The following is a 26,374-nucleotide window of genomic DNA, read 5'->3' on the forward strand; positions in this document are numbered from 1 at the left end:
AATCTCTATCATCAGTTTAAACATTACATCCGCGTATGTCGATTCTTTGAAAGTTACGGACATCTCTATTGGTATGATGAAAAAAGTTACGGACAAGCTTTTTTGAAGTTACGGACAGCCTAAGTGTTTTTTAAAATCGTGCTGTGATCGTTTATTTTGTAGAATTTAATCACCTTTCCAGTTAAGGGGTTTCCCTAAACGATTAATACAACTTTTAAATTCAGTTGTTTAATTAATGCATTCGTGGTATTGTTATTCTATAGAAGAAAAGTATCTAACCGACGCAAGGCGGCTCCATCTTGGGCTGTGGGTAACTTAAGTTACCCACAGCCGTTTAAGCACAGTGAGAGGGGGCCCGCTCCAGTCACGCTTCAGTGATTCCCTATATAAGCAACCAATTTGTCAAGTTCCCATAAACGGGGGCCCGCCCCCCCCCCCCCCCCTAAATCCGCCTCTGACTAACACGGCTTTAAAATTTTAATTCAAATTATTATTTTTTTTTCTATTATTACGGTGTCTTTTACAAAAAAAAATGGATTTCATCTTCAATTTGTTTGCAGTTTTTGCATAATCTTCTTTTGGTATTTTAAGGTTTTCTGGTCACTTTTATTCTAAAATCGAGTTCTAAATTTCGTTATCAGTTTTCTAAATTCGTACAGATTTTAAGCAAGTTAAATATTTTACTTCTGAATTATTTAGTTTCACATGTTTAAAAAGAGTGAGTTTGCTGTTATCCTTTACACTTTTTTTTCATATTTTATATTTTTCATTTTTTATATTTTCATATTTTTAAATTTAAATTTTTTTTTTTTTTTTTTTTTTTTTTTTTTAGATATTTGGACTGTAGAAACTGAATAGCGCTTTAAACCCATCGACCAAATTAAAATTGATCAAATAAACAAGAATTTGATCAAACAATTAAAAATTGCTAAACATCAAAGACATCAAATCTATTCCGGAACATTTACACGCGCATTACAGGTGAAGGAAGCGCATTAGAATCGCCATTTGAAAAGAGGAATGGAGAAGAAATTTGAAGATACAAGAACTTGAAATATTCCACTAAGAAATAGTATTACTTAGTAACTAATGTTTCCATTATCCAAATTTATAATGCAACATAATTTTCTTATATTTTACCTGTATACAACACAACAGTTCAACAAAACACTAGAAACATAATTCTATTTAAATATGCCGGGAAGGAATTAGCTCCCCTTAATTTTCACCTGAGTTTTTCTGTCCAGGTGTGTTTATAGCGTCTGATACCTATGTAATATGTATATACGGTAGTCAGTTTCACTTAACACCTAACTATGTTATCTGGATATATACAACAATATACATACACCTTATGAATAGTACTGGGATTTATATGAGAAATTGTGATAAATCTAGTTTCTATAATATTCATAATTAGGATTATAAAATTTATTCACTGAAATTGATTAGTTAGAATTATCAACAAATATGGCGGATAAATATTAGTTGTGTTTATAAAATGTAAAATACAATTTACCTTTAATAGGTGTAGGAATTATTCTTAAGACAGATGAGGTGTGGAAAATGGAATGGCATTGCTCGTCTAATTTAAAATGGATCGAGCTGAAACGAAAGGATCAAGAAAATCTGGGACTGTCAGTAAGGTATGAGGCAAAAAATAAACACATGTTTGATAAGTTAATTAACATGTTAATCAAGTCCGACATTTAATACTGTCATAGGTTTTTATTTATAAACAACTTGTTAATTGAAATCAATTATCATCACATAATCAATTTCGCTTATCAAATTGATTTTGGTTGACATTCAATTTACATTACTTAGACCACCTTCGCAATGTATTTTCAATGCCTACAGGTAACAGTTTTATTAGTTTTGAGAAATATAAAGTATGGGTCATAAAACAATACACCAGAATGCTTGACACCTGACTTTAAGTTTATATGACAGTTTTTATGGTTTCAACAGTACATATTGTGATGTTCTGAAGTGTCATAAGCAATCGTTAAACAACAAAAAAGAAATATGATTTATATTGGTCTGTACACAAATTAACATGCCATGTAAACTTCCATATATACAATGATATACAAACTTGTTGAGAAAACAAATAAACAATAAACGTATCATATGTATCAGGAGAAATCAATTTATGTCTTGAATGTTTTAAACATGAATAAGAAAGATTGAAATAATAGATAAGGAAATATTATCAGGAAGTTTTAACCTTGTGAAGACATACACATAACTCAAATGTACACAAAGCGCATACATGTACACTAAAATGTACTTTATTTTTGATATTTTAAAACATTAAGTTTGAACAACACTATAAATTTTTCAGGTACAGACTTGTACTAGACAGAAATTCAGTAGTACCTGTTAATTCTAGCAAAATATAATACAATATACACAGATACATGTATAGCGTAATTTTTTTTGGCAATTTGTATTTTTTTCTGATTTAGATTAACCTGTAATAAAGTAACTATTCAGGTCAAAATTGAAATTAGGTAGGCTCCTTTAGTTCGATTCGTTACAAATTCTATTTTGGATGTTTTCATTTTGTTTATTGATTTATATAAAATGTTATAAGTATTAGGAAATATTGATATGAATTTTGACCTACACATAAACAGACTTCATTTGTAACATTTCCATGAGTGACAGGTCTGTCTATCATGGGTTTGTTGATCAGATATAAAGTCTCAAACTGTATCAAAACATTATGTTTATCCATCTGCAGTTGGTTTTTTTCCCCCGTCAGAACAATGATAAATTTGTTAATTTGATAATCTATATAAATCCTTGATCCAAAATTTTAAGACCTAATATCTTAGATTTATTTGATGTTTATATACAATAAATTGTCATGTTTGAAAATTTCAAATGAATCCTTTTCATAAACAATATATTATTAGAAATTGAAATTTTCTAACAATTATAAACACTTTGATAGACATCATAAACAAATAAGAAAGTGAAACGTTACTTTCTCAGATTTTTTTTTTGTCCAAAAAAAGAATAATATAAAGTTTTCTTACAATTATAAACACTCAGACATCATGTACATCAAAGACTAATTATTTTTGTATATTTTGTAAATGTGTTCTCGAAATAACAATAACAACATTGGACCAATTGTTTTGGAATGTCTTCTCATTGAAACAATTATAATCCAAAACAGTTTTCCTAATTCATTGAATAAATATTTTCACAACTTTTTAATGAAACATACCCCCTCATGGGTACCTTTTTCTAAAGATAATACAAATGTTGCCAAATATGTTTACAAAAAAGATTATTTATTTGTTAACCAAAATCTCCTTTTATTGTACTGTTTCGAACAAGACAATGGACAAATAAAGCCTTTAAAGTTATACAAAGTGCTGAACATTCCACAAATTCATAGCTAAAAGAAAGAAACTTTTGATACAGATAGCTTTATGAAACAATGTATATGATAATCTCAAAAAGCTGAATGGGGAATTATACTATATTAGGGGAATAAAGATTGTGTTTGAATAAAGACCTTTTAAAATGTTTTCATTGTTGAAAGATTGTTTTTTTGTTGTGAAGTAGTGACTTTACAAATTATTGTAATAATGTTATGAAATTTAAAAGAATTTTTTTAACTACTTTTAATGTGTTAGTTTTAAGTAACACATTTTTATGAGTAGGACATTATAAAGCTGTTAAAATGTAAATTGTATCTTTGATGAATAACATATAATATTTAATTGCCCCAGACATGTGAAATTCATTTAAAATTGAAAAAAAATGAAAACTGCCTAAAGTCACCAAGTTTGTAAAATTCATGCACAAATGCATGTTTAGTATGCTCTTTACTCAATTTAATATTAAATATGCATATTGAAGTAGCATAAACATATGTTTAACCTTTCCCAGTCCATGTGTATTTTATTCATTTAAATGATTATGCCACTCTTATTGTTCAGATAATCCAAAGTAAAACTTGAAAAATATATTGTACTAAAAAAAACAAAAAAAAACTTTCAACACAATGTTGGTTACCCAAGATCTCTGTTTTGTTGATGTATGTTGTTGGGTTGCTTGCTTTTTGATGTTGATCCCTTAAATCATGCAATAAGTTCAGTTGTGAAAAGAGACAGAATTTGAAAAAAAGTATGTTTCAGAATTTGTTGCATGTATTTCAAAATTTACATATCAATGCATATCATGAAGAGGGGGGATAGGAGGGGTCTTGATCCCAAAATCCCGGACTTGAAAAAACGAAATCCCGAGGTCCCGAATTTAAATAAAGCAAATCCCGACATCCCGAAATCCGAAAAAAAGGATTCCCGGATCCCGAAAGGGTCAATCCCGAAATCCCGAGCTGAAAAACACCCGATCCCAGAGTCCCGATAAAGGCCCTATCCCCCCTCCATGAAGATTGAATGATAGATACATGTACAAATGTATCTTAGAAATTGTACAAAAAAATCCCTGTACAAGTAGAACATTTAGAATAATGAATTGTTTACTAAATATTTAGTTTATTTACAAAGCCTGAATTACGTAATAAATACACAATGTTAATTTTTATTTGACCTTCTTAATGCTTGAATTGAAATCGAATATTCGTGAATAAGTAGACCAAGTGGTTTCATTAACAATTGACTATTAAAAAATCGACCAAATGAGAGAGTTTTTTTGGACATATTTTATGACAGTTAGAAAACACAATGCACCAAACTGGACCAAGTTTTAAAATATTTAGATACTTCATAAACTGCAAGAATTTTTTAATCTCCTTTTTATGACCCCATGCAATCAAGATTAGATCATATTCAGTCACCGGGACAAGTTCTTTTGTTATGCGTATTTTAACTGATCAAAGCTGATCATACCTGCACATTATTGTACACCTGTCTAACAGGTAAAAAAATACAGGTGTAACAGTAATAATTACAACTATTTATATATCGTAAGAACACAGTGAACATGGATTATGAATGTATACCACATATATCTACTGAACTTGTCTAATTTGGAGAATTTGAGAAATTAGTCACTCGTACATGAAACAAGAGTTTTCATTTTTGTGGTACAAAAGTAGAACAAACATCATGTTAGTCATCTCGTGTGGACAATGGAGTTGTATTTGTCGAGGACAAATATCTTTTTCCAATGTGACATCTCTTGAAAGGGAGGGGGTGGCATTCTACATAAATATTTTGTGTATTCTTGTGAAATTTTACAATAGAGTAGAAAGCTTGAAATCAGTACAACTTACAGGGTTGAATCAAAATGGAAATGTAGCCTCTTTCTAAATGTGTTGTTTGTTTCTTAAAATAGACCATTTTATTTCATATTTAGCATGTTTAGAATTTCTTTGAAACTTGGAAGTAGTTTCAGTCAAATTTATATAAATTCCTAAATATATTCCCCATTTCCATTCTACTATTTGGCAAAACCTTTCAGAATTTTTTCTTCCTCAACGCACTTCTACTACCGGTAATGGATAGTTGTCACATTCCATTCTATATTCTATTTAAGATTATCATTTGCTCAAATCATTGAGTTTCACTTGCCAGACTTAAGATAAAGAAAATTAAACAGCATATCCACTTCATAGCAGTCAACAAACTAAATTTTTGCTCACTCTGTGCCCAATCCCTCTGTTGAGGTAAGAAAACTGTACAAAATATTTGTGCTGTAGCGAAGGTAGATGAATTTTCTTTGAATGAAAAGCAATTAAGAATCAAGCTTTTTTGTTAAAAATGGCCTCATTTTTTAACATGAGAAAAGTATTTAACTCCGACCGAAATAAGAACATGATTGGAATGTTTTCATAAATAAATTCAGTTTGAAAAAAAAGTTTAAAAGTTCAAGAGCTGTTGATGATGTAAAAAGATCACAAAATAATAACCTGTTACTCCAAATTTGAATATATTTCATTACACAAAAGTCATTATATTACAATTTATGGGGTTTTAAAATGTGCAGTATCGTTTTCAAGTTTTGTATCTGCTAATGCGCGAAGTGCTCTATGCATTATTCTTTTGTTGGGTAATGTAACTGTTTAAAATTGTAATACTTTCTTAAGGTGTCTTGTAACTGACAACGAATGAAGATGAAATAAGATTTAATAATTGGTATATACACAATAGGTAGCGTTTATAATATTGAATTCACAATCCATTTGAGAAGGAGAAAAAGTTGTAATCGATCTTTATTAGAAATTGTATCATTCGGATACATTTGACACCGTCACGTCACGCACACATTTTGCTGTAGCACAAGGAATGTATTGTCTGTATATCGGCCAGATGTTTACTGTTAGTTCGTTCTCACATAGACTCTACGGTAAACTGCCACCAAGTGCATTTGTAACTTTTTGTTGTCAATTGCGTGTTATACAATTTTTCAGGGGGTTGAAATTGAAACAGTTGTCACATTTTTGGACTTTTACTGTTTTGTTTTATGAGAAAATTAATATCAACGTATAAAATTTGGTTAAAAGTCATTAGTTATTCGCGTCATGATTCAAAAGTTTTATTTTAGTATAACAGTGTAAATTAAGATAAAAATTAAGTTTAACAAGTGCATAATGATGATATGTATTTTAGATATTAATTTGGCGATAAATGTTTTTTATTTTAAAGTAACAAAGTATAACTTTATACTTGAAATAAACATGCTTGTGTAAATACACTTGTTACACATCAGGAGTATCTTAGTGAAATTTATTTAAGCCTTAGTAATATAGATGTTGAAGTGTTGTCAACTGGAAAAAATATTAATTTCAAGCTTAGAGATTCTATTGACACAAGATCTTTGAGAAATTTATATTTTAAAGACATATTTTTACCTATCCATGTAAAACTCAATTTTAATTAGATTTCTTAATCATATAATAACTATAGGTGCCAGTATTTGAAATTTGAAGTCTGGTTTCCAGGTTGAAACTTAAAAGGGGAAGATTAGGTCAGATCAAAGAATGTACATGTATGATTAAGATGACACTTTTTGCACTCAGTTATTCCTGATATTTTGAAACTTATGCCTTTGCTACTTAACCTGCGTTTGTAATTTGGTTAATGAGTATTGATGTAGCAGATATTTCAATAGAGGTGCTGGAGTCTCTGTATATGTTTAAAATGTTTTATGAAATGGCTTATTGCGATTAAAATTATTGTTAGTAGTTGTAAGTCTGTGTTCTTTTAGATGCTGCTGCTATATTAACCCCCTTAAAGAATAATAGTATGGGGTTTGCTTATTGTTAAAGGCAGAACAATTTCAGGACTTTTAGTTGCTTACAGCCCTTTTTTTGGAGGATAGCTGTCTCATTGGCAATCATAACATATACATGTACATCCCCTTATTTTTATACTATGCACATGGTGTATAACTAGAAGTAATATTTACATGCCTTTCTTTCAATGTTATTTGTTGAGCTATCCTGCCTCAGTACTGATTATTTGCTTTGTATTTTTCTCCCAAAGGAAGTCGTTTTTGCATACATACCAAGGGTTTATTTCTCATAGGTGGTCAGCAGGACATGATTTCATATTACTAAACATGGTGTTGTACATATTATTAATTATTGAGAAAGCATGTATAATACATGTTTGATGAAAGCCGTACAAGGAACTGTTCTGTGGTAATATTAATTAACCCCTCGTAACTCATTTGTATTCATATATGTAGATGATCTAGTTAACTCTGTCTGACACCTACAACTGTTATTAATACCTTCCTTCTGTTAATAGTTTTTTAAAAGGATAAGATTGGCATGCATTAGAATGTCATAGGGCTGTTGTCAAAAACTGCATGTAAAAAAATGACTGTAGTAATATACCCTATAAATGCATGATTGGTACTTAGATTATGTTTTTTACAAGGGGTAGTTGTAAAAAATGAAATTGATTTATCATAATACAAAATAGTCCGGACCCTGATGTTCAGTGGTTGTCGTTTGTTAATGTGGTTTATAAGTGTTTCTCTTTTCTCTTTTTTATTTAGGTTAGACCGTTAGTTTTCCTGTTTGGATGGTTTTACACTAGTCACTTTTGGAGCCATTTATAGCTTGTTGTTCAGTGTGAGCCAAGGCTCCATGTTGAAGACCGTACTTTGACCTATAATGGTTTACTTTTGCAAATTGTGACTTGGATGGAGAGTTGTCTCGTTTGCACTCGTACCACATCTTCTTATATCTATTGGCAATTGATTTTGGCAACCCTATACATCTGTTTTTTTGGTACTGTATTTGTATATTTATTGATGTAAAAAGGTGGAAATTGATTAAGTCTACCCCTAAAAATAAGATTGTAGAATGCCAAATGTTTTACAATTTAAACTTGTATCCTTATTTTTAATTATTAACCATCCCCATACCCTCCCTGCCAAGTTTATGTACATAAATGTTCATTTGAAGTTGTTTTCTCTATGTGAATTAAGATATCAGGTCATTTAGGTGGAAAATTACCTTAAATGATTTATCCATCAAAACCAGTGGACTCAAAGTCTCTTGTTTAAGGTCATTTTAAATTCCAAACAATATACCTAAACATTAAAATTTAATTTACTTCTTCAGTATAAGAGTCAATAGAGTTTTAAGATTGAATTGTTACAAAACATGGTTTAGGGCTATACATAAGAAATCATTCACAATTTCAATTACGATCTATACCAGTAATGTACTATTTTTGTAATTAACAAAACAATGTCAGTTTTCGCAATAGCCTTAAACACCATTCTTTATAGTGATGTATCTTCTTGAGTGCTACATTTTTGACCTGCTTAATACTAATTGTGTTGTCTAAAGATTTGGTTCAATATTTGAGTACAATTCCAGTATAATTCAGTGATTTACTGAAATACTCATTTATATTGTCAAAATACTTTTGGAACTGGACCTAAACAAGAAATTGACTTCTTGACTTGAACAATATTGAGTGGCTCAATATTGTTCGTCAAGAAGTCAATTTCTTGTTTAGGTTTTCTTGTTAAGGTCTCAATATTGTTCAAGTCGAGAAGTCAATTTCTTGTTTAGGTCTTAATATTGTTCAAGTCGAGAAGTCAATTAGGTCTCAATATTGTTTAAGTCGAGAAGCCAATTTCTTGTTTAGTTCTCACTATTGTTTAAGTTGAGAAGTCAATTTCTTGTTTAGGTGCAGTTCCAATAGTATTTTCACATATTATAAGCAAGCTTGAGCGGGAGCATCTTTTTCCTCAGACACATTCTTCTTTAATTTCTTTTTATGAGAGACTTGAGGATTGCAGTAAAATTTATACATGTCATAAATTTTCTAAAAATATAAAAATGAATTTTGACATGATGTAAAACAGGCATTCAAACTTGACAAGTCGCATGTTTTCACTTTTTTCCCTAAAACTTGTACAAATAAATTTCATGTACCTGTATAATACTACATTGTATAATAATTTTTCATAGACGGATTTATTATACTTCATGTAAAAAAGTTATATACATTTTGCTGAATACATCCTAACGTAACAGCATTGTATTCGATGACTCAGTATGGTACTAAAATTGTCTTTCCTGATAATCCTGACATGTACAATTTTTAAATACCATAAAGTTATACTGGTCTAACATTTGTCTGGCTGTCCTTCCTTATAGCTTGGTCTGTGTTCATCTGTCTTTCAGTCATACTTGTCAAGTAATACCGTCTTTTAATGTGTAAAAAACCCACTCATGCATAGTCTGTACTCCCTTTTTTACCCTTGAAACTTGAGAAAAAAAGTTTTATCTTGTGCAAATTTTTAACCAGAATTACAAGCACTGCCACATTCTGTATATGCCTATTTAAACTCAGGAACCTGCAATTTAGTGTTTGTCATTTGTTGCTGTTAATCATATTTATTTTGCATTTATTGTTTTGTACAGTTATCAAGCAGTTAAAATTTTCAATTTTGATTTTTTTACATTTGGAACATTTTAGTTCATGTAGTATAAACAATATTTTATTCAAAAAGTGCATGAAATATAATTATACAATATGAATACAGGGTTTCGGAAACAAGAATAAAGATAAATCCGTCTCCCTTGGAACCTTTTCTAGCTAATACTATGCAGTTTAGGTTTTGCTCATTGTTTAAAATGTTTTAACTATGCCAGTTCAGACTTAATATGATGTGTCCTTCATTATGGTTCAGGGTAGATTTAAAAAAATCTATAGATAAAATATAGGTTAAATTTACAATTTGAATGAAAAAAAGTATAACAATTGAGTTAAAATGAATATATTCCACACATAAGCTACTTTTTGGCTGTATTTGGCCATAATGGTGCAGGTTAAGTTAAAAAAAAATATATATAAAGTATAGGTCAAATTAACATTGTTAAAAAAAATAACAATTGAGGTCAAAGGAACACATTCCATGTATCAGCTACTATTTAACTGTACCTCCCAATGTATTTGAAAAATTCTGTGATCCTAAGGTGAACAATAGAAGCTAAATGGGATAAATTCCAAATATGTATAAATTAGCTTTATTATGTAGCCTATTATAACATGTATAATACCTTGTCAGGTATCACACTTAATACTGCTACATAGGGGTAATTATAGATAACTGGATAAATCCATGTCATACTAAAACCAAATCCATGCCAGGATTCTCGGGGTGTTAAGTGGCTGCCAATTATAGGGACTGTTTCAAAAGTTATAAATGTTACTAAATCTATTCCTCAAATAACAACAAAAAAAGACTTGAAACATTCAGTTTTATTTTAATTTTTGTTCTTTAATCTTGCTTTAATGAAATGTATGGGGCTTTGGTAACCAAGTGGTCTGAGTAGTTCATCTAATATCACTACCCTCTCAACACTAAATATACCAGGGTGAACCTCTCAATTAGCAGATGTGTACGACTCTAATCTTAAATAGGGGCCTCGGTGGCCCAGTGGTCTAAGTAGTTACTACTGTAATCACTGGCAAGTCAACACTGAGGTTGTGTGTTTGAACCCTTCTCGATCGGGTGCACTTAAGTCCAATTTGAATTGACTGCTTAATTGTCAGTTTTCCTATCAAAGGTCAGTGGTTTTCTCCGGTCACTCTGGCTTCCTCCACCATTAAAAACTGGCCGCCATGAAGTAGCCCAAAAACGGTGTTAAAAGTGGCTTTAATACACCAAAAATCAATCAATCTAATTTTAAATGACTCTGATCACTCCAGGTTTCTCCATCATTAAAACTGACAGCAAAAATAGAGCCAAAAGTGCTGAAGTTGGCAACAACAATCAAGTCAATTAAATGCATCATTTGTAATTTTGATCATTTCTCCAATCTAATTAAAATTAAATCTCTCACTCGCTCATTTTTAATGCTTGGTTGTTGCGTGGGAGCATTAAAAATGAGCGAGTGAGAGATTTAATTTTAATTAGTTAGAACATTTCTCTGAAATTGTTTCTGTTGCTTATTTGCATTATGCAAATCCACCATTCTGATCAAGACCAGTCCCTACAATACACTTGCATTTGCACAACAAACACAAGTAGATAGTTGTTTTATTCAGACTGGCAAATCCACTACATAGGACATACAGTTATACCCTTTCCCCCAACAAATTAAATATCATGCTGAAATCAATGGTTCTTACTGACACATTATGATGTAAAAAACATAAAATTATTTATATAGGAAATGTTTCTGTATAGACTACACTTTACTGCAAAATTGTGTATTGAGCAATTAAGTCAAAATACAATAAAAATTATGATTATTTTTAATTTTTATAAATCTTTGGTGAATCAGTATTTATAGCTATGACAAATGATTTTAAAATTTCAACAGAAGAATTCGTATTTCTGGTCAGATAAGGATTTTTCTTAAAGGTATATGGATTATTAAACATATATATATCTTTTTAATGTGACATTCTCATGTTTAACAATTTTAGATAACCTGTATTTGTAAGTTGAAGGTTGCTTTTGAAGGCATTATATTTGTTGATATATTGGTAACATTTTACCTTATTAAGATTTTACTTATATTATGGCTTACAGATAAGTCACAAGATACCTTTGTTAACTAGAACTCATTTTTATTTATGGGCCAGCTGAGGCCCACTTTGGAGTGCAGAATTATCTCGTGTGTTGAAAACCCATTGGTGGCCTTCTGCTGTTGTCTGCTCTTTGGATGGGTTGTTGTTTCTTTGACATATTCCCCATATCCATTCTTAATTTTTCATCATGCATGTGGCAAAATTACAATGCTGTCTGTAGAATTGAAATGTTTGGTATTACTGAAGAAATAGGTACATGTACAAGCATTTTCAATATTTTCAGTGTTCAAAATTTAAAGATGGGCCACAAACTTTCATCTTTAATTCAAGACTGAAACTGAGTTTTTTATGTTGATAAATTAAGAATAAAAGAATATAATTCTTTTTTAAAGAATTTAGGTTTACTGGTAAGCGAAAAGGTGAAACGTTTTTAATAAAAAAAGTTGAATAATACCCCAAAAGTTTGATCATACAGTTTATGGCCTATCTCAGCACCAGATGATTTGCCTTTTAATTACCTTTTTATCAAGCCAATCCTAAAAATATTTGGATGTCATTTTGTAGACATGTTGCTCTTTAAAAAGTAGGTAAATTAGATTTACTTGTAGGTTTCTACTTCACATTCTTTCAAATTTTAACAGTAAATCATATGTTTTGAAATTACCCCTCAAATTACAGGTCCCACTATTTAGAAGATTGCCACCTTATTATAGTGTGTCCCGCAGACAATAAGTAGACTTATTTATAAGATGATGGGAACTGAAGTGCCTGATAAGTCGTAGGTTTGTTGTGGTTTGGCATTTCAAGAGGTTAATATTTATTGTTATTTTGATCAATCAAGTCATATCTGTTTTTGAAATCTGATAAGGAGTTATATCATGGGTACACTCAGGTGAATCAAGACATTTCCACACATCCAGATCCTCATTAGCTCAGTGGGCCAATATTAGATAAAAGGTCTTGATGATCCACTGTGCCCTTGCTGTAGAGGGGACATGCCACATATCTTTTTTTTTCATTATAAGACTTGTGCATATCAGTGGCAGATCCATGAGACGTAGAGCATGTATGCCCTCCTTTGATCGGCAGAAAATAAATCTCAATGTTTGTCAAGATATATAGGATTTTGTAGCATGAATTGACCAAATTATTTTTTATATATTCAGGTTCTTTTAAAAATACACAGCTGACAACAATACCATATAAAAAAAAATAAAGCTTTAGCATAAAGATTTTGAAGTAAAATTGAATTAAGCAAGAGTAGACTGTTAGAAATGCAAAACTCTTGTGTCTTTGTAGTGTAACTTTATACTCTATATGTGGCATTCATGTCTCAGAAATAAATGTGAATCTTTGTCTTTGAACATAGAAATACATTCCTATTTAAGTCAGAAGGATTGATTAAAAGAGGAGTTTCAACCACATTTCAAAACTGCTATCAAACACAATTAAACCAAAATAGACATTTTAAGGAGGTGTTCCAATTTTTGACTTTGTTGGTTTTGTATTGCCTCCCTTTTATTTGCAACTGTATTAGATGAATTACTACATTGTACATGTTGTACTTAGAAATATGCTATATATCTAGCTGGTCTTTGATCAGAAGATGTATTAGGAATTTTACCTTTTGATATTTTGGGTAGCAACCTTTTAAACAATAAACTTTGTATCCTTTGTACCCTGATGTAAAATGTCAAAAAATATTTACTGATGATAATTTAGGTTCATTTAAGTAATATGAACAGTTTTACAAAGAGGGAGTGATGTGGTTAAACTTCAAAAAAGAATTTAATTTGACAGGAATTTTATAATTTCCATGTATTTATTGATTAAATTGAATTTCTTAAGAATTATTGTTCTGGAAATTAAACCACGATTGTGCATTTAATTTATAATTTCCCAGCAGACGACATCTTTTATTCTATCCTTAAACACTGGGTAAAGAGAACATTTATGATACCTCAGTATGCAGTTACCGAGGAACATCAACAAATATCTTGTTATCCACAGTAAATCTGCACAAAAACATGGTAGGATATTAAATAACTTGAAAAAGCTTCTCTGATCAAATTTTTAATCAAAATACCTTGTTTCACCAATTTCGTGTAATTCTTTTTAAGAATTGACAGTAAGCACATCGATTTAGATAAACTTGGGTTCCTCTGTTGCCTGGGTCATGATGATCTCTGTGTATAAATTAGCTTCCTGTTTTATCCTCCACGTTTTTACTGTTTAATTAAGACGACCGTAGCTAAAAATGTTTTCTTTGATAATGGTAAAGTTAAGAAAATCAGAGGAAATTATATCCGTAGAACTGAAATAGTTAACATTGTTTGGTATCCTTAATTTTGTGTGTGTTGTGCAATTGAAAAATAAATCTTGAAAAAATTAAAAACCAATTGTTCAGAGAACCATTGATGGTCTTTCCACCAGTAAAGATTTTTTTTATATGAAAATATTAAAATTTGGTTTTAAATGTCAATTTTAGCGTCAAATGACAGCTTATTTAATGATTCCAAAAATATATGGTTTCTATACAAAAAGATATAAATTAGTTAGATCATTTGTTACTTCCGGTAATTTTTTATTGTTTTCTTGACACTGATTCCAAAAATATATGGTTCTATATACTTTTTCATTGATTTAGTACAAAATATAGCTACTTCCGGTTTACAAAAGGTCACTTCCGGTTGTCTTTTTCTAGATCACATTGCTTGCAACCTAATTTAAAAAGTCCCATGTCTTGATCATGTATACATATGAGGTAAAAGCAAAGGTCAAAATCTAGAACGTTACATTTACCTATGACCTTGAGCTCAATTTCGAGGTCATCAACCAAGGACCTCAAATCAAAAGACTCTAGGCCTCTACTATATATTGTTAATGAGTTGTATTACCTTACAACTAATATTAGATATAAAAGGGGGCAAAACTGGCATCAAATGTCTACGTACTCTTTCGACTAAAATTTACGTGTTACGACATGTCGCAACTAACAATTTAGTAAAAATAATTTGTCGATATGTTATACGGCTTTTGAAAATAAGTGAAAATGATCCAAAATCAAAATTTAGAATATGACCTTGACCTTCGACCTTGACCTTATTTTCAGTTTTTTGGACCAAGGATCTCAAATCAAAAGACCCTAGGTCTCTATCACTTATGGTTTTCCAGTTAGAAATGCATATCACTTATATCAAACATAAAAGGGGGAAAACTCTCATATGGAATCTATATACAGCTTCGGTCAAAATAAAACAGAACATCCTGAGGATATAACGAGCAATTTGGAAAAATAAATTTGTCGGTTTCTTATACGGTTGCGAAGCCTTAGGAATAACAAGAAAAACAGTGTTCTGGGAGATAACTCTTATATGGGAAAGTATTCGGTTAAGCGGTGTCAGTTTCAAAAGCGTATAAACTGTTCGATATCATATTCCAAATATCTGAGCGACCTATTGCGAAACAAAAATAAAGCGAAGGAAAAAAATTACTCGTAAGAAAAAAAAAAAAAAATAATAATAATAATCAGAAGAAAACCAATAGGTCTTTCCACGGAAAAGTGGAAAGACCTAAAAAATGGTTTTAAGATCTGAATAAATCAGCCAGTTATTTTTGATATTTTTACTGGTGAACTTAAACAGGTAAATACAACTGATTTTACATTAAATTATTTATGGTTTGAAATGTGATTAAACATATTTGTTAAAATTTGTTATGGTTTGATAATTCATACCTTTACTATAATGTTCTTCTTAAAGCAGGAATCAAAGTGATTGAGACTAATTACTGAATGGAGAGGTGGTCTGAGGTCAGTGACCAGTGTGTTTGGGATGGGACTATTCTTACTTTTGTCAAGGACCTCTTTAATTTCTATACTGATGTTTCATACAAGGCTTTTGACTTTCACAAGGAGGACCTTTCATTTTGTCAAGCAAATTTAGACTAAAGTCCTGCATGGATAGTTGATGTTTATATTTCTGTTATCTAAGATAAGAAAATCATGTATATCATGCATTATTAGACCTACATGTATGAAGTTTCCATAATAGATAGATATTTATGGCATAAAAGGGCAGAATAAAGAGTAAACAAATAAAAGATAAGAGAATTATGTGGTGCCAAAATATAATGAATAATTATAGGAATAATGGACAAAAAAGTTCATAGAAGAATACAGAAATGAAAGACACCCTCTTTTCGAGATATTTACGGAGCTACCATTTGATTTTTATGGGGCGCTAGGATGAAAATTTTTGTCCTGCATTATTTTTTAGCTGTAATCTCTGTCCTGCCTTTTTATTTTTTACTCTGTTTGGTCCTGCCTTTTTTTTTTTTTTAGTTTATCCTGACTTTTGTTTACCTAAATTGTCGTCCTGACTTTTTTTTTGCAAGTGTCTCACCCAGCCTTTTTTTTTACTCAAAACTCCTGTCCTCCCTATTTTTTCAAATTTCATCCTAGCCCCCCCCCTAAAAATCAAATGGTAGCTCCCTTATGTTTCTCAACCAGAGATTATCTTAAATATGTAGGCATTTCCTTATATCCTGAATGTGCATAGAAATGAGCATTGTAAATTCAGAAATTATTGCTATTTTTATTTTGCAATAAATGCGACAGGGTTATAATCGCAATTTTTAATAATTTAAACTTGCATTTTGATTTTTTTTATATATGAATAGAACAGGATTTTTCTCAATAACGCTTAAATTAAAATCACATTTTAGTCTAAAATGACAATTATGTTGCAATAATGAATGCACACAATAATTTCTGAATTTACGTGCAGTACATTGTATATGCATTGATGAGAACCTCACAGCTTGGTTAATTCATTGATTTTACTACATGTGATAATGAATTCTAAAGCTTGAGATGTTAGCTTATAGGCAATGTTGAGCAACACAACAAGGAGCTGTGAAGTTTAAAGTACAATGTATAATGTTCATGTATAAAGAGTTCAAATTCCTAGGTTTCTTGCATATTTCTTAGTCATTCAAATTGTTCTTACTTCATATTATGCAAATTTTTTTGATAAGCAGCATGAAATGTAATTCTAGTAAAATGAATACATAACCAAACGTTTTGTTATATAGTATTTAAAAAAACATTAGGCAGAGAACTTTTTAATAATTATAATAAAACTTTAAAGGACACATGCTGATGAAATGGTTTACATAAAAAATAATGTCAAAGTATATAGCTTAAATCATGTTTTTGAAATTTTGTTTAGAATGAATATTGGATCTATAAAATATCCAAAGGCACAGCATTTAGGATTTGAAAAAAGAAATACTTCCATTTAATGGGATTTTCGAGAAAAAAGATATATGGTTAGAAAATATTTATTTCTCTGATGTGTCATGAAATGTAGAATTAAATGCATATATGCATCAAATGTGCAAGAGAGCATTATAAACTATTTACCTGGTTTGCATGCATTATAAGACTTTAAAATTATTTCTCGTTAGAAACCTTTTCAGGTGATCAGTCATAGGTGGCAAATAGCATTAAACTAAAATCAATAAAAATACGTCAGTTTGTGACAAAATCAGACATTGTTACAAATTATCAAGACATTTCTAACGATAATGTATCAGTCACGCTTTGTCTACATTCTTGAGCATTCTTAACGGGTACATTACACCGAAACTTCTTGACGAATTGGTGTAACGGGAGATATTTCAAAGAAGAAGGTCACGATATTTCAATAAGTAACTGAGAACTAGGAACGTCTTAAAATGGAATGCAACTCTTAACATTCATTTATTATTCTTTGTTGGGGTAAAAATATGTCCCGATCAGCACTCGTATAGATAACGGGTGTCTGGTGAAAATCGATACCTTCAGGCACATTCAGGATCAATAGGTGTAAATTGAAGAGGGTTGTCACGAGTTATATTTCAGTGTGTTTTGTATTTACCCTTCGGATTAGGTCTACAATTCATCCAAATTTAGTTCGGAAATTTATGAAATTGAAAGATATGTGGCAACACCAATTAGTACTTTTGAAAAAATATTTATTTTTGAAATGTATGCCCTTCATTGGGAAGGTTGTTTAAAAAATTAAGTGATTATTTATGACGGGTACAGCTGTATTTACAATTTCTAAATTTAAAAGATAAACATATTTTGTGTCTAACATTTACAATGTATTGCAGAATGTTAGAAAAATGTATATGTGTGTACTAACACAATTTGATTGTTTACAGCAAAATAGTTATCAAAGGTACCAGGATTATAATTTAGTACGCCAGACACGCGTTTCGTCTTCATAAGACTCATCAGCGACGCTCGATCATATCAAAATATTTATAAAGCCAAACAAGTACAAAGTTGAAGAGCAGTTAAACAGTTATTTGTAAACCAATATTCTTGCAACTTGTCAGATTTAATATGAGTTGTTTGGATTGCAGTTTATTTAAATTGATATTCAGCAATGTATACTTTGGGTGAATTAACACAAATTATTCCTGAGTAGTTCGGGTCTTGCATCATTTTTTTTTTCTAAACAATTTTTTCTAAACACCTGATTGATGGGTTCACAAATGTTGTAATTTTATATATGTATAAAAATCTCTGGAATTCCTGTCGTACCCCAGTAGAATCCATTGGATTTTCACTGGAAAAAAATTCCACTGGAATCCGAATAAATAATTATGTGAATACATTGAAAATGAAGCCTAGTTTATGGATGTACATTTTTTAATAGTAGAAAAGAACATAACCAGTGTCCCACGAGATCTCTTTCATGTGGCGTTCAATAGGTGAAGGGGTAGATAATCCATTAAGAACAATGAGATAGCATATCTGTATTACTTCATGTTAGGGATTAGATTTAGCGCATCGTAAGAATAACTCAAACAAAAAATATTGCAACTTCTGAAGTATGTTTGTTTTTAGTAACAAATCTTTAAGATTACATTAAATCCCAAAATAGTTTTATAGATTGATATCTCTAACATTATCTTGTCACAAAATGAAATTTCTTATAGTTACAGTGCATTCTAATGAAATGTTTTACTGTAAATGGTATGTCACTGTTTTTCAAAATAGATATAGGAAGATGTGGCATGAGTGCCAATAAGACAACTCTCCATCCAAGTCACAATTTATAAAAGTAAACCATTATAGGTCAAGGTACGATATTCAACACAGAGCCTAGGTTCACACTTAACAGAAAGCTATAAAGGCCCCTAAAAATTACTAGTGTAAAACCATTCAAACGGGAAAACCATAAATAGGAAAGATATGCAAAGTTCTGTTTAGTCCAGAATATTAAAGCATGCATGCCTATACTTCCAACTGCAATAGTTAGTTGTTTGTGAAATTTCAATAGAAGGACAAAAATCAATGTCTGCAACAATAAGGCTTATTATCAGCTATTGGTTTTAAACTGAGCAAGACATTTTTTTGCATTAAAAATATCAAAAAAAGAAAAGGGAAACAATGCTTCAGAATTGTGACTGAAGGCCTTAGACTGAAATATACTTTTAGATGCTTCCATAAAATCATAAAATGTAAATGAAAATCAAGCACAAGAGTGTTTAATATTTTGACCAAGAAAAAAGACTCTTGCAACACTTTTAAGGCTTCTGTAAGTTAAGTATTGGGGGAAATGAATGTAGATATGAAAATATATACATGTATATTTAAAAACATAATCATTTATTATGTATAGAATATACATTTTCTACAAGCTATGTTATTACAAGTTATTGCAAAATGATTTAAAGTTTATTTAATGAATGGAGACAGCATAACTACTTTATTAAATACTTCATTTTAAAATTTTATTTTGTTGCTCTGCGAATTTGATCTGATAATCAAATATTGAAAGATCTATTTGAGCAAATACATGGAAATTTTAATCCATTGATTTCAAGCAAACTGTTGAAGAATAAGGGTGTATAACTTCAAACCGAGATAAATTCCACCGTTGCCAAAATGAGACACTTTTTTTTGTAACCAAGGGTTGGTCGAGATATTTAATATTTAAGAATTTAGTGAAATGTGGTTATGTATTGAAAAAGTTGAATTTAAATAGCAGTGTAAATAGTACAGGGGGATTTTTGGATAGAACATTTGTAATATTGAAGACTTTATTTAATTTGAGGCGCTCAGAGAGGATACATGTAAAGTGTAAATTTTAATAGCAGAGTAAATAGTGCAGGGAGATTTTTAGATAGAACAGTTGTAATATTTGAAGACTATTTAATTTGGGGCCCTCGGACAGGATACATGTGAAATTTAAACTCATAGGAACCCAATCATTTAAAGACAAACTTCACAAAGAAGTATAAAGCCTGAATAAGTTGGAAGTCAATTAAAGACCAAACTCGAGCTGTATTTGAAATGAAAGTAGGTTGAGTCAAATGTTAATGACTTTCCCATTTGGTGTATCCTTATTATGGTCATGTTTTGCAGATTGTTATAGTTTTATATGTAACAGAGATATATTTTTAAGTTGATAAGGTCAGAGTAAAGGGCAAACAAAGCTGAAAAGTCATCTTTGACCTTCTAATTTTTGCAAAATGTTCACAAGTTTGAAAAGGGTAATACATCAACAGTGACTGATATGAAATAACAGCTGACCTTGAAAAGTAATACATGTATATATATATATATATAAGGTCATATTTATAACGTTTCTTCAAACAAAATGAAGAGAAAATGTGTTTCATATTTATTTTCTATCCCTTACAGCTAATTTCCTAATGCATGTAGAACAAAACTTTGTTTAGCTTGGATGCTTTGTTTGTATATTGTACAATCATTAGGATAACACCCAATTAAATTCAAATATGATATATACAGGTTAAACTATGCCTATATAAAGTGTTTAAGGATGTCAATCTTATTTACAAAGCTTGTATAAACAATTATACAAACAAAGCAAGCAAGCCAACCAAAGTTTTACATTGCAAGCATTAGGAAATTCGCTGTAATATGTGACGTAGCTCAGAAATGTTAAAAACCTATTAACTACCACAAAGAAAACAGGATATGCAAGTTATAGAAATGAAACCATTGAAAATTATATAAAACTGATGATCAGATTTGCCTTTTGTGTACAAAATACTTTTCATTTGGAAAGATCGTTGAAGTAGAAACAATTTCTTCAAGTAAACATCGTAAATGATATGAAAATGTACCATATGGAGGGAAATGATATATTCTTGACAAACCATTTATAAATTTTCCATTATTAATATATTTTCAGATATATTTAACAGATAACAGGTTCTTTTATTAAAAAAATCATTATAATTTGACTTAGGGAACTATAAAACTTAAAAGCATCCTGTGGCGTTTTTCATAATCGTATTTTGCGTGTTATGCATCTCTAACCAAGAATGTATTGTGAAACTGATAATACAAACACGTTTAGAATTGTAATGAAGTTTTTGAACTTTGAACTCCTAATAAAAAGAGTTGTATTTATAATGGGAAAATATGACTTTGGTTAATGAATAGATATTCCATTACGTGTAGTTTACTATAAAGCATTTATGCATAATTTGTCTTTATCAATTTTTGTTTTGTCAGTATATCTTCCTTTTAGAAATTAATGATACTATATTTCATACAATTTGTATACCGTTTTGTTGCATTAAAGTGAAATATAATTTGGAATCATGTTGGCCCCCAATTTGCAGATTAATTGTTGAATCTATGGAATTAGATGAAACATTTCAGTTTTGGTTAGAAGTATTTCCTTGTTAGGGTTCTAAAGACATTAAACAACAGTTAAGTTAGTAAATTGATATTTACAGGAAATCTTCATTGTTTGACACAAAACTGCAATAAAAAAAACTAACATGATATAGAACACAACCCTGACCAACAACTGAAGGGTATTTTTGGATGTCTTTCCTTGTAAATAAAAGATGTTTGGAATATTGGCAACAATGTTTCTTCAATGTAACATATGTTAATTAGCCATATATACATTTCAGGAATCAGCTTATTTTTCACAAAAGCTGACAGAACCCTATGTTCGAATCAGTGTCTAATTTTGTCATAGAGTTCGGAATTGTACAGAACATGGGTATGTTTGGTAGATGTCCATGATATGGCACTCCAGTAATGTTCAATAAAAACCAATAAATAATATAAAAATAAGAAAAATGTGGTATGATTGCACACAAAAGTTAGAGCCTTAGACTCAGGTCAAGGATGCTAACAACTACACTCAGGTCACCGTTTGGACAAAGTTTTCTTCTTTTTCGACACAGTCCCCTGAAAAGAACCTCAGCTTTATTTTTGTCAATGTCAAAGTTTAAAAGTACTGATCAAATAAAAAAAAAAAAGAAGGCCTAGGTGTATGTTTTTGGTCTTTGTTATATTTGGTGGAAATTGTGGTATTTAGTTCGAGTAAATAATTACATCATCATAACCTGTATTTAATTAGAACACACAAGAAGTTGTATTGTGAATAAGAAGAGTGTTGCATTGTTAATAAATGGAGGGTAATTTAGTTCACGACATCTTTACTTGGTGGATGACAACGAATACCTATTGTAGATTTTAATTTTCTTCTGCAATTAGATATTTTTATGGCGCATATCCCTTAAACCTGGTTTCAGTTATCTATTCTTGAGTAATAATCCCAAATTACAATTTTATCTCCACCCAGAAAAACAGTAAATCAAAAATGCATGTTAATTGTATTTTCTCTGTGGGGGACTAAGTGACTGACACTGGGCTCAGTTTAATATCTGTTTTTCATCTATGGTCACAGTTCACTGCTTCTATTGCGACTGCAGTTTGGGTGTTTAATTTATGTTTCGGACACTGTGGATTCACTAATTTTTGTAGGTATGAATTTTGTGTGGAATGAAGAAAATTTGTATTTTCTTGAAAACTTTATTTCATGGTTGTGCCAAAGTCTGACAAAAAGTGTGAACTTGATTTACTTTTATAAGAAACATGAGCATATTTGGTTGTAAGCAAGACGATTTATGTAAGGATCATACAGACACCAACATAAAACGGTACATATTTGTATTTATTAACTTATTTTAATAAAAGTAGGTCAGAAAGTATTGTGTCAGAATAGACTATTTTTAAATTGTACCGTTTAAAACAAAGAAAATTTGCTGCAGACATCTGAATTAATGAGCTTTAAGTTTCTGTAACATTTATCAGTGAGATTAAATCGGTGACCTGGTAGACTAGACATTCAGTTAACATACATGTGGTGACGCAGAAATATATATACTTATTTATACAAAGTTATACGGGTACCATTTCTAGCTAGACCTTGGAAATATTTGAGGAAGAAAAGTACCTTCAAAGTTGAAGCAAAGGGGGTAGGTTGGGATTTGGCAATGCTTATTAAACAGAAGCTTCAAAGTTGATGCAAAGGGGGTGGGGTAGGTTTTGGAGATGATTATGAAAGAGAACCTACAAGTGAATGTAAATGGTTTGGGATTTAGTTTGAATTTATATTCAAAGAGTATGGTCAAAGTTGATGCAAGCAGGATGGGGTGGGTCTGGGGGAGGTGTTTATCAAATAGTTCTGGCAAGTTGATGCATATGGGATGGGGTTGGGGGTTGGGAGGTGATTATGATATTCAGGTAGAATGTTGATTTTGAAACCAACCTGGTTCTACATTAAAAAGGGTTATTTGTGTTTTTTTAATGGTAAAATTCTCTTTATAATTTCTAAAAATTTTGTTTTATAAGCCTGTCACCATAAAATCTTCATTAATAAGTCATACCATTATTAATTTTTAGGAAAAGATAAAAGTCTATGGTAGTGGTATGCTAGGATAGCTAAAATGGATACCTAGCCATATTTTTAGGAAAAAATACACTGTTAATTATCTCAATATGGTCATGGTGTTGTCTCTTCGACGCATAACCTGTTTCCATTCTCAATTCTTAAGATTAATGTTGCACTTTAAAACTGTTACTTAAGATGACATTTAAAAAGTTTATTTCACACAAATATATTGAAATTTATAACTGTAAGTGAAACAGTCGTATCGTGACTTGTCTTTGTTCCTCGAAGCAACAAGTTACTAAGTGAGATAACATAAAGATATCGTACGAGATGAAATACCGATAATTGTTTTAAAAGTTTGTTTGATGGACAAGTCAATTATGTCAAATCATATCAGATGAAACGAATTGTATTTTTATCACTTTATTGTGTTATTCCTAATTATTGAATTCTTGTATCTTTAAATACATTAGCTTTAAGCTGGATTTAAAAGTTTTGTCTAGCCACTAAATAGTCTAGAAAGCAACAAGATACATCTGCCGTTACATTGATGGCTGTGGTGGCTTAAACATTGTAATAGTTAATGATAAGTCTGTTTAACAGGAACTTCTAGTGGTAGGTCAATGATATTTGGTATGCAGTTGTATAAGCATATATATGCAGATCTCATTTCTGTGGAGATAATTTGGTCAAGTCCCCTCAATCACGCACTTTCACAATTTGAAAATTTGGCAATTTTGCATATTAAAACTGAATGAGTGGAACTACTAGATTTTTCTACATTTAATATTACTGACAATCTAGAGTTTTGTGTGTAATATGGTTTGTGGATTTATGTACTTTGTTCTTTTGGTTTTTAGACAATGAGACCAAATTGAAAGGACATAACATTAAATTTATTTACAGATAACTCAGTAATCCAGAAGTCAGATTCAGAATCTTTGAGGCTTTTCTATGCACCAATGTACTTGTAAACATTTTAAATCAACATACAGATGTACACACAAAATGTAGACAATGTACACACAGAATGTAGACAATACCATATTTTGTTGAGGTACCTGGATTACTGAGGATAGTATTTTCAAAAAAAAATATCAATAAAAAGCTTTATGAAAAATATGAACTCCAAGATAAATTCAAAAATGGAATTTTATGTCCATAAAAACTGCCTAAATCAAACTGTAGACTCTTAATTAACAAGCAAAGGAACAAAAGGAAATTTTAAACACACTATACACCAAAAGACTTAGGTGAATTGAGTCTGATGTTCTTTGAAGCCTATAATCATCCAAGAATGTAATCAAACCTATCTATATATAAAAGATAACTCTTGTGTCCAGAGTATTAACTTGACAATACAGGTTTTGGCTTGATAGAGGTGATTCATCTTTAAAGCATATTTAACTGTACTGGCACATTTCTGTTGGAATTGCTAATAAGTTGATTATGTGAATAAAGGCTGTGTGTTTTAATGATTTGCTATGAACTATTGGTGTTTACTGATGAGTAACATTTTTTGCATGTGCTAAATAATAAAATATAATTACGTAGAGAAAAAAAACAGACTAAGAAGTGTTTCCAAATATTTTCAATATTAACATTTAAATTGTCAGTTTATTTTTCATTTCATGAATATTAATAATATTTGATGATAACATTCCCTCATTTTCATAAATGTTTATAATTTTGAATAGAAATGTTTCATATTTGATTTGACAAGTTATCGTTAAACATATTTGACAATTATGTGTTAAACGGCATGTATAATGTGCTTCAATATTTTACGATATAGGTACAAACAGTAAATTTTAAAACGTGATTTACAAGGGCTAATTTACTTTGATAACTAGAGACATTATCAACTCTTCATTTATGAGAGGAACTTTTGGAATTTATAGACCCAAATTTATTAACTTTGATTTGTCACCCAATTTTCCCTGCCGTATGAGTAAAGAAGTTGAGGTATTTTAAATTTAGACTGAGTGTGACAGAAATCATGAATCACGGTAAAACCTAAAAAATTCGGAGATCCAACAGTTAAATGAATGGAATTTTTCTTAATAATTAAAACAGAGTAAAAGTTGCAATCGTTTTTTTAAATGAAGGTAAATATACAAGTTGCTAACAAAATAGTGACTGTTAAAATTTTGAAAAGTTTATGTTTATACCTATCTAAAAATAAATTATGGTAGTTATTCATCAAAATAGAAATATTAACTTTGACCACATGATTATCAAGAGCCAAACTATTTCTTTGACCTTCTATAATCCTATAGCTATTTTTTCTTATTAATTGTTCCGAATTTTAAGAATTCAGACATTTTTAATATTTCAGAAGTCTACTATTGTTGTTATAATTGAATCTTGACAAAACAAAATGAGAAATGTGGGCTGGTTTTAACTTAATTCCTCGCACCACAAACACAATTACATTTTAGTCATAGATTAGACCAGATAATCCGTACTGAAAAGGAAAATAAACTTTCGTTTGGATGTGCATTACAAATTTTACAATTTTAATCTTTTGTATGTGAGGGTATGACCATTTTAGGGATTATCGTTCAAATATCATTTACTCGTCTTACGAGAGCTTAGGGAACAAATGTTTTGATACGTTGCTGTTGTAAAGGTTTTATTTTTTGT

The 26,374-nt window shown here is 30.3% G+C and overlaps 1 protein-coding gene across 1 annotated transcript in view; it reads left to right on the forward strand.

Annotated features, from left to right (window-relative positions):
- The first annotated feature begins 1,265 nt into the window (after positions 1–1,265).
- The window catches only part of LOC143076268 (tetratricopeptide repeat protein 28-like), a 110,322-nt gene continuing 85,213 nt past the window's right edge, over positions 1,266–26,374 (forward strand). Inside the window, exon 1 of the mRNA XM_076252000.1 lies at positions 1,266–1,646. Coding sequence (XP_076108115.1) covers positions 1,596–1,646 — 51 coding nt within the window. The 5' untranslated portion in view covers positions 1,266–1,595. The remainder of the gene's footprint in view (positions 1,647–26,374) is intronic.

This window comes from Mytilus galloprovincialis, chromosome 5 (assembly GCF_965363235.1).
Source record: "Mytilus galloprovincialis chromosome 5, xbMytGall1.hap1.1, whole genome shotgun sequence".
NCBI lineage: Eukaryota > Metazoa > Mollusca > Bivalvia > Mytilida > Mytilidae > Mytilus > Mytilus galloprovincialis.